The sequence below is a fragment of the Chiloscyllium punctatum genome, chromosome 29 (assembly GCF_047496795.1).
Source record: "Chiloscyllium punctatum isolate Juve2018m chromosome 29, sChiPun1.3, whole genome shotgun sequence".
In the NCBI taxonomy this organism is placed as follows: Eukaryota; Metazoa; Chordata; class Chondrichthyes; order Orectolobiformes; family Hemiscylliidae; genus Chiloscyllium; species Chiloscyllium punctatum.
The window spans coordinates 61777677-61788470 of NC_092767.1; the positions used below are offsets into that span (position 1 = coordinate 61777677).

Genomic DNA, 10794 nt, shown 5'->3' on the forward strand with positions numbered 1-10794 from the left:
ATGAGAAACGAAAGTAAAAAGATGTTTGCTGAAACTGAGACGCAATTGAGTTAAGAAGCACATGCTTGTAATCTTTCAAAGTAACCAAATGCCTGAGTAATTAAACACTCACTTTTCAGAAAGAACGCTGAATGTTAGAAAAGAAAATGCTACAGAGATCAACAGATGCTGCTCCAAATCACAATCAATGCATTTAATGCAATGTGGGAATTCAATAAACAGGTAGAATAAATGATAAAAGATAAATAAATTGAGCAGGCTGGGGAAAGTGCAGGATAGACTAGATTATCCCACAGGGTAAAAACAAGGATTGCAGATACTGGAAACCAGAGTCTAGATTAGAGTGGAGCTGGAAAATCGACGTTTCGGGCAAAAGCCCTTCATCAGGAATAGATGAAGGGCTTTTGCCCAAAATGTCGATTTTCCTGCTCTTCGGATGCTGCCTGACCTGCTGTGCTTTTCCAGCACTACTCTAACCCAGATTACCCCACAGCTTTCTCAGTATCCACCAACAACTGTATAAGGATGGCAGAGTGCAGGGTGGTGGTAGCCTGCTCACCTTTGCATTCACAACACAGAAACTAACAAAATGCTAAAAGGCACAATGACTTTATTGAGCACGAAACTCGTCCAACCTCATTTACCCCCAGCTCAATTACAAGCAACACATTATGACTTCCCCCAACACTGATGTCTTTCAGCTAGATTTTACATTTATATGTAATCGATGAAGCTACATTTTCCAAGATTGCCTTGAAAACATATGAGTGGCACAGTGGTTAGCACTGCTGCCTCACAGCACCAGAGACCCAGGTTCAATTCCTGCCTCAGGCGACTGACTGTGTGGAGTTTGAACATTCTGCCAGTGTCTGCGTGGGTTTCCTCCCACAGTCCAAAGATGTGCAGGTCAGGTGAATTGGCTGTGCTAAATTGCCCATAGTGCTAGGTGATGGGGTAAATGTACGGGTGGGTTGCGCTTCCACGGGTCGGTGTGGACTTGTTGGGCCGAAGGGCCTGTTTCCACATGAAGTAATCTAATCTAATCTAATCAGATCCTATGGGCAAAGTGTTCACAAGTTCCATCTCACATGTCAGGGACAGCTGGAATATTTATACAGCCAATCGCAAAGACTTTACAGAATGAAGTAATTTTGAAATCTAGCTGCTAGAATGTATGAAATGTGGCATTAATTGGCACAGAACAGCACACAAACAACAGTGAAGTAATACTGATTAGCAGTGCTTCTGAAGAGATAAATGATCATTCGGAAATCAAGTGAAATGCTTTGCTCCTCCTTATGCCATTGGATCCTTCACATCGACCAGAGAGCAGGCAGGACATTGGATTAAAGTCTCAACGAAAAGACAGCCATTTGTCAGTGCAGCATTGGATGGTATGGCTAGATTGTGATCTTGTAACCTTTAACACACAGAGGATATCACTGCATAAAGCTGACAACAGGCTTAGTAGTAAAGCTCAACTTTCAATTCCCTCCTGCATTCAAATAAACCATCAGCATTACTACCCATATTTTTAAAAAAAAGGATTGGACAATTGACCAAGTTACTGGAAGCATATCCTGATTTGTCACCCACGGGATAGTGGGAAGAAAACTGCACCAGAATTAAAGAAAAAAGGTTAAAATTGTATTTCCAGCACACAATGGTTCATTGGAAAACTAGCTGCCCAAAAGCAAGATGAAAGGTTATTTCAGAATGTAGTAACTGAAAGTGAGAAAGGACCAACTATTACACAACCCATTACATGGCTGGTGCAACGATTATAGTGAGACACATCTTCCACAAATGCTGTGACAACTGTGGTTATACTCAAAGGCATTTTAAAAAAATAAACAGATTGGTAAAATGAAGAGGTGGCCTGGGAAAAGAAATTCAGTCTCGAACAGTTTTACTTCAAAGTTCTCTACCAATAGCCTACTTCATTCAGTTTCTGAATTAAGTGAATCCACATGCAAGAAGACTAGTTAGCCAGCGTGGCCGTTAGAAAGAGCAACTCTCTCGTGTTTCCTTTCCAAATAACTTAGTCCATTTTGAGAAACAAAAATAAAACATGACCCTCTCTCACTCGTACCCTTAATACAGATAAGGAAGGACACCACTTTGACTGGAACCACACATCCATCTTAGGACAAGCCAAACAGAGACACGCACGAGAATTCCTAGAAGCATGCCATTCCAACCAGAACTCGATCAACAAACACATTGAGTTAGACCCCATCTACCACCCCTTAGAAAAAGACAGGAAATGACATCACCACAGGAAGTAACATCACCAACCCAAAGAAATCCTAACATATAAACAGAAAGCAGAAATCATCCATACTGCTTCGCCTGAGTCCCACTGAAGATGTTTCTTCATTTCCAACTGCCGCCGGGACATGAACCGCCTCAACCTGTCGACCCCCCTCCCCTATTCCAACCTCTCCCCCTCACAACGCGCAGCCCTCCAATCCCTCTGCTCTAATCCCAACCTCACCATTAAGCCAGCGAATAAAGGGGGCGCAGTGGTAGTCTGGCGCACTGACCTCTACACCGCTGAAGCCAAACGCCAACTCGAGGACACCTCTTCCTACAGCCCCCTCGACCATGACCCCACCCCCCATCACCAAACCATCATCTCCCAGACCGTACAGAACCTCATCACCTCAGGAGATCTCCCACCCACAGCTTCTAACCTCATAGTCCGGGAACCCCGCACTGCCCGGTTCTACCTCCTTCCCAAGATCCACAAGCCTGACCACCCTGGCCGACCCATTGTCTCAGCATGCTCCTGCCCCACTGAACTCATCTCTACCTACCTTGACACTTTCCTATCCCCCCAGTCCAGAAACTCCCCACATATGTTCGAGACACCACCCACGCCCTCCACCTCCTCCAAGACTTCCGTTTCCCCGGCCCCCAACGCCTCATCTTCACCATGGATATCCAATCCCTCTACACCTCCATTCACCATGACCAGGGCCTCCAAGCCCTCCGTTTTTTCCTCTCCAGACGTCCCCAACAATACCCTTCCACTGACACACTCATTTGTTTGGCCGAACTGGTCCTCACCCTTAACAATTTCTCCTTTGAATCCTCCCACTTCCTCCAGACCAAAGGCGTAGCCATGGGCACACGTATGGGCCCCAGCTATGCCTGTCTCTTTGTTGGCTATGTAGAACAGTTGATCTTCCGTAATTATACCGGCACCACTCCCCACCTCTTCCTCCGCTACATTGATGACTGCATTGGCGCCACCTCGTGCTCCCACGAGGTGGTTGAGCAATTCATCAACTTCACCAACACATTCCACCCGGACCTTAAATTTACCTGGACCATCTCTGACACCTTGCTCCCCTTCCTGGACCTCTCCATCTCCATTAGTGACAATCGACTTGACACTGACATTTTTTACAAACCCACCGACTCCCACAGCTACCTGGATTACACCTCTTCCCACCCTGCCTCTTGGAAAAATGCCATCCCGTATTCCCAATTTCTCCGCCTCCGCCATATCTGCTCCCAGGAGGACCAGTTCCACCATAGAACACCCCAGATGGCCTCCTTCTTTAGAGATCGCAATTTCCCTTCCCATGTGGTTAAAGATGCCCTCCAACGCATCTCATCCACATCCCGCACCTCTGCCCTCAGACCCCACCCCTCCAACCGTAACAAGGACAGAACGCCCCTGGTGCTCACCTTCCACCCTACAAACCTTCGCATTAACCAAATCATCCGCCAACATTTCCGCCACTTCCAAAAAGACCCCACCACCAGGGATATATTTCCCTCCCCACCCCTTTCCGCAAAGACCGTCCCCTCCGTGAATACCTGGTCAGGTCCACACCCCCCTACGACCCACCCTCCCATCCTGGCACTTTCCCCTGCCACCGCAGGAACTGTAAAACCTGTGCCCACACCTCCTCCCTCACCTCTATCCAAGGCCCTAAAGGAGCCTTCCACATCCAAAGTTTTACCTGCACATCCACTAATATCATTTATTGTATCTGTTGCTCCCAATGTGGTCTCCTCTACATTGGGGAGACTGGGCGCCTCCTAGCAGAGCGCTTTAGGGAACATCTCCGAGACACCCGCACCAATCAACCAAACCGCCCCGTGGCCCAACATTTCAACTCCCCCTCCCACTTTGCCGAGGACATGGAGGTCCTGGGCCTCCTTCACCACCAGACGCCTGGAGGAAGAACGCCTCATCTTCCGCCTCGGAACACTTCAACCCCAGGGCATCAATGTGGACTTCAACAGCTTCCTCATTTCCCCTTCCCCCACCTCATCCTAGTTTCAAACTTCCAGCTCAGCACTGTCTCCTCGACTTGTCCGGACTTGTCCGACCTGCCTATCACCTTTTCGACCTATCCACTCCACCCTCTCCTCCTTGACCTATCACCTTCATCTCCTCCCCCACTCACCCATTGTACTCTATGCTACTCTCTCCCCACCCCCACCCTCCTCTAGCTTATCTCTCCACGCTTCAGGCTCACTGCCTTTATTCCTGAAGGGCTTTTGCGCGAAATGTCGATTTCGCTGCTCCTTGGATGCTGCCTGAACTGCTGTGCTCTTCCAGCACCACTAATCCACTGAAGATGTTACCTAGTAGGGTGACAAAACCCACATGCAGATTTTCAAATAACTTTATAATTCCCATTTAAACGTCTCAATGAACCACTACACTGCATCCTCGATCTTAACAATATGCTGCATGAGAAAGTTCCCTCATGTCAGAATTCCTCCTTTTTCCTTAATTTACACACTGGATTTGAAAACTTTCTACTTTATTCTAAGCCACACATATCATAAGTGGACTGGGCTTTTTTCTGCTTCATCTTAATCTCCCTCTTTTGTCATCCAGGAGCTCTGGATTTATTTCCCTTACCATTCCACTCCACAAGAATATACCTAGGCTGTGCCTCATCCTCTTTAAAGGCAGCCAATTCCTCAGTAACAGTTTTACCTACCAACCCTTGTTTCCAACTTATCTAGGTCAGATCCATTCTTACCCCACTGAAGGTGGATTTCCCCCAGTTAAATTATTATGACTCCAGATCATTCTTTACCCTTTTCCATAACCAACCTAAACTTTAAGGCAGAACTGGCTCCCATTGTTCCACTATGACACCTGGTCCACTTTATTTCGAATAAACAGAGCCAGTGATCTCTTCTTTGCTTGGATTGGAAATACACTAGTGTATAAATTCCCTGAACATCTCTAGGAACTCTTGCATCTTTCTTTCCTATCCACTACTATCCCAGTTTACATCTGGATGAAGTCCTTCATGAAGATTAATCTCTCTCAACTCTCTAATCTCTTTGCATAGATGCTCCGCTACATCTTTCCCAGTAGTTGGTGGCAATGTTCACTGTTAAAATGGACAGAAGCCAGACAGTAAAGTATGAAAGGATAGGTTTATACACAGGATACAACTTTACAGATCTCTGCCTACTGACTATCACCCCAGTCTTTACACAGCCGTAGAGTCATAGAGATATCCAACTCGCCCATGCCAACCTGATATCCCAAAATAATCTTGTCTCATTTGCCAGCATTTGGTCCACATCCCTCCAAACCCTTCCAATGCATATCCCCATCCAGATGCCTTTTAAAAGCTGTAATTGTACCAGCCTTCACCACTTCCTCTGGCAGTTCATTCCAGACATGCATCACCCTTTGCGTGAAAAAGTTGCCCCTTAGGTCTCTTTTATATCTTTCCCCTCTCACACTAAACCTATGCCCTCTTGTTCTGGACTCCCCCACCCCAGGGAAAAGACTTGTCTATTTATCCTATCCATGGCTCTCATGATTTTATAAACCTCTATGAGGTCACCCCTCAGACTCTCCAGAGGAAACAGCCCCAGTCTATTCAACCTCCCCTTTTAGCTCAAATCCTCGGCAACCCCGGCAACATCCTTGTAAATCTTTTCTGAACTCTTTCAAGTTTCACAACATCCATCCGATAGGAAGGAGACCAGAATTGCACACAATATAGCAAAAGTGGCCTAACCAATGACCCGTACAGCCGCAAACATGACCTCCCAATACTCCCTGTACTCAATACTCTGACCAATAAAGGAAAGCATACTAGGGGACGGCACAGTGGTTAGCACTGCTGCCTCACAGCACCAGGGTTCCAGGTTCGATTCCACCCTCGCAAACTCCACGCAGACAGTTGCTCATGTTCTCCCAGTGTCGGCATGGGTTTCCTCCGCGTGATCCAGTTTCCTCCCACAGTCAAAAAGGTGTGCAGGTCAGGTGAATTGGCCGTGCTAAATTGCCCAGTGTTAGGTACATTAGTCAGAGGGAAATGGGTCTGGGTGGGTTACTCTTCGGAGGGTCAGTGTGGAGTTGTTGGGCCGAAGGGCCTGTTTCCACACTGTAAGGAAATCTAGTCAGAATCTAATCTAAACGCTTCTGCACTATCTTATCTACCTGCGACTCCACTTTCAAGGAGCTATGAACCTGCACTCCAAGGTCTCTTTGTTCAGCAACACTCCCTAGGACCTTACCATTAAATTGTATAAGTTCTGCTAAGATTTGCTTTCCCAAAATGCAACACTTTGCATTTATCTAAATTAAACTTCATCTGCCATATCTCAGCCTATTGGCCCATCTGATCAAGATTCTGTTGTAATCCAAGGTAACTTTCTTCACTGTCCACTACACCTCCAAGTCATCTGCAAACTTACTAACTATACCTCTTATGCTCCCACCCAAATCATTTATATAAAATGACAAAAAGCAGTGGACCCAGCACCAATCCGTGTGGCACTCCATCAGTCACCGTCAGCATTACTACCCATATTTTTAAAAAATGATTGGACAAATGACCAAGTTACTGGAAGCCAATCCTGAAAAAATACGCATAAGAATTAAATTAAAAAAAGGATAAAATTGTATTTCCAGAACAGTGGTTCATTGGAAAACTCTAGATGCCCAAAAGCAAGATGAAAGCTTATTTCAGAATGTAGTAACTGACAAAGTGAGAAAAAAAACAATTTTCAAACAACCCATAACATGGCTAGTGCAATGATCACCAGTCTGAAAAACAACCCTCCATCACCATCCTCTGTCTTCTACTTATGAGCCAGTTCTGCATCCAAATGGCTAGCTTTCCCTGTATTCAATGAGATCTAACCTTGTTAACCAGTCTCCCATGGGGAACCTTGTCAAATGCCTTACTGAAGTCCATATAGATAATGTCTACTGCTCTGCCCTCATCAATCCTCTGTTTTCTGAAGAAGTAACAATCAAGTTTGAGAGACATAAATTTCCCAAGCACAAAGCCATGTTGACTATTCCTAATCAGTCCTTGCCCTTCCAAATACATGTAAATCCTGTTCCTCAGGATTCCCTCCAACAACTTACTCATCTCTGACATCAGGCTCACCAGTCTATAGTTCCCTGGCTTGTCCTTACCACCCTTCTTAAATAATGGTACCATGTTAACCAATCTCCAGTCTTCTGCTACCTTATCTGAGACTTTCAATGATAAAAATATCTCAGCAAAGGGCCCAGGAATCACTTCCCTAGCTTCCCACAGAGTTCTTGGGTATACTGGATCAAATCCTGGGGATTTAATCAACCTTTATGCATTTCAAGACATCCAACACTTCCTCCTTTGTAATGGTGACATCTTGAAAAATGTCTATCTATTTCTCCATATTCTATATCTTCCATATCCTTCTGCACAGTAAACACTAATGCAAAATATTTGTTTAGTATCTCTCCCATTAGTAGAGAACATTGAAATGAGACTGAGTTTTTTAGATTCAATATTTCTGAACTGAAATAATAAACTGGTTTACTACTTTCAAAAGGTGAACTGTGTCTCATAATACATACTAAAATGAGACAAAGCATCAGTGAAAAGGTTCCATGAGGTAACCTTACAAGTTCCTTTGCATTATTTGGAGATCTGGGTGAAGAACATTCGGGTCTTGGGTAATTTTTAAAAAGGTGCAAGGCCTGAATATTTGTTTTGTTTCCAGACATTGTTATGAATATATGTCACATTTAGCAAACATAAGTGAGCCATGTTACCTGTTTGATTACTTTACATTGCTTAACAATCCTAGTGACAGGAACAACCAATCACAGAATCACACCTAAAAAAAAATATGGTGTTTTAGGTTTAACAAATGTGGCCTTATGGCTTTTTTTGGAATTATTCAGGAGCTCAGAAAGCCCAGGGTTTCTCATTGCTTTGGCAATGACAGTGACTCAGCTTTTCGAGTTGACTTGTCAACTGATCAGCACTCTTTTCTCCTGTGCTGTAAACTGCTGTGGTCATTTTCAAATTTGCCCTGATGACAGCACGATAAAAAGCTTCAGCAACAGGTCTTGTTTTTTGGGTAACATTCAAATAATAGGTGCACAATTCAACCACTGCGTTTACATTTGTGTCACAGCTCACTAATCACCCAAGCCGGTTAATTAAGAAAACTAGAATAGTCTAGTAGCACAGTACATAGCATTCCTACCTCTGGCCAGAAATTCTGGGTTCAAGACCTACCTTAGGACATAATGGCAACAGAATCAGTCTCATAACACAGCCACACAGTTTGATCAGCAGGCTGCAACATGCCAATAACACGCCAACATGATTGTAACATGCCAATAACAAGGCACAAGGGTGAGAGAGTTTCCTGATCAGCTACAACTGAGAGATAGCTGTGGTATAACAGCCCCCATTAAGAAGAACACACATTAGTTCATAGGAGCTCTCTTTGGAGAACTGGTACAGACATGCCAGCTGAATGGCATGAAAACAAAAAAAAAATGTCAGAGACCACAGCGGGCCAGACAGCATCCATGGAGAGAAAGCAAGCCAATGTCTTGAGTCCAGACTGGTTAAATGGCCTCCTTCTACACTGAAACAATCCTGTAATCCTACAAGTATATCCAGCATTCCCAAAAAAAATTACACTGTTAGTGACAAAATCATGATGGGGAGGTGCCAGTGTTGGGCTGGAGAGTACAAAGTTAAAAAATCACACAACACCACATTATAGTCCAACAGGTTTATCTGGAAGCACTCCTCTTTCACCAGGTGGTGTACTGTTTCCAAATAAACCTGCTGGAATATAATCTGGAGTTGTGTGATTCTCAACTCAGTGACAAAAATCAGTGCAGTACCTGTATTCAGATGGACCCTAAGCTGAGAGTGACTTCAGAACGCCGTTCCACAGCGCCACCCTGAGGTTACAGTCTACAATTGCAGCGTGACAGTTGACATAGCAAATATAGATGGAGATAACCATGCAGCAACAAGATGTTTCAGCTGGAGATTTTTCTGATGTTGGACACTGAGCCGCTGCCACTCACCGAAGACGTAGACCACGGCGAATGCGCTGCCAGCCCCCAGCAGTCCCGCCAGTCTCAGCACCATTTTCTTGGCGTATGCCGCGTTTTGCTTCTGTTTCTGCTCCTGCTCGGTGCCCGCGTCGCTGCCGCCAGCCCCTGGCTCCCCGCTGCCGGCCTCCTCTTTGGCCCGTTCCTGCTGTTGAAGCTTCTCCTGCAGGATGGCATGGGCCAGGCCTCCCGCCCCGGAGCCGCTCGGCCCGCGGCCTTTCTCGACCGACAGGGCCCGACACGCCGGGGACGAGCCAAGCTTTACCTCACAACTTTTCAACGCGGACCTTTTGCGATTGGTGGCGGGCCGGCAGCGTAGAATTTTCCCACAGAGGTCCAGGGTTGAGCGGCGACACATGCAGCTGAGCGACGCCGCCATCTTAAGCCGATCTCCCACCCCCTTTCCTCTCAACCGAACATCTGCCTTGTCTGATTGACGTGGGGCAAGACCAAACGGAAGTGGAGATGCTAACGCACGGTGGCGCCTTCTAACCAATCAAGGCCGCGAAAGGGAGGACCTGACAATCAGCAAGTTCGGTTGTTTTTCGAATTCCACTCCCGCCTCCCGGTAACCGCCAAAGGTCATCACGGTGAGGGAAGGAGGACAAACCAGTTCTGAAAGGAAACACAAAACCCGATTCAAAATACCTGTGAAATCAGGCAGAAATAAATCGAACTGAGATTCAGTTATCTAAAAAAAGAGGGAAGAAGCACGAACTCCAGAGGTTTCACATGGGTGACAAATTTAACGGAGATTATCTATTTCCACTGCTCAGCTACTTTTAACCTGAAGATCATCAGTTCAAGGTCATCTTCAAATGGACCATGGAGAGTTTATTATGTGGAGGTGCGAGTCATGGAACCTCCAAAACAGTTGGAGAAGCAGAATACTTACCAGTTTTGGAAGGGTTTCGGGTATGTACTTCATAAACAAGCATGTAGAAGGCTATGGCGAAAGGACTGAAGTTTGTTAATATACTCACAGACTGGATATTTCCCACATCTAGTTGCCCTTAAGATGTCCTCTTGCAGTCCAATGCTAGAAACATCTGTCCATGATGGTGTTGATAAAAGCGACCACCGCACTGTCCTTGTGGAAATGAAGTACCACCTTCACATTGAGAATACTCTCCATCGTTTTGCCTGGCACTAACTGGGACAGACTTCGAACAGGGACGGCATGGCGGCTGAGTGGTTAGCACAGTGCCACGGACTTGGGTTCGATTCCAGCCTTGGGTGAATGCGTGTAGTTTGCACATTCTCCCCGTGTCTGCGTGGGTTTCATCTGTGTGCTCCGGTTTCCTCTCACAATCCAAATATGTGCAGATGAGGTGATTTGGCTTTGCTAAATTGACATAGTGTCTAGGGATGTAGAGGTTAGGTGCATTAGTCAGGGGAAATATAGGATAGGGGAAAGGATCTGGGTGGGT

At 45.7% G+C, this 10794-nt stretch overlaps 1 protein-coding gene across 2 annotated transcripts in view; it reads right to left on the reverse strand.

Annotated features, from left to right (window-relative positions):
* Nucleotides 1-9778, reverse strand: part of timm50 (translocase of inner mitochondrial membrane 50 homolog (S. cerevisiae)) — a 164507-nt gene extending 154729 nt beyond the window's left edge. The window contains exon 1 of one of the 2 annotated variants that reach the window (XM_072549212.1): nucleotides 9338-9778. In XM_072549212.1, the coding sequence (XP_072405313.1) occupies nucleotides 9338-9743 (406 nt within the window). In that variant the 5' untranslated portion in view covers nucleotides 9744-9778. The remainder of the gene's footprint in view (nucleotides 1-9337) is intronic. The other variant, XM_072549211.1, reaches the window with a different exon arrangement.
* Between the last annotated feature and the right edge of the window lie 1016 nt (nucleotides 9779-10794).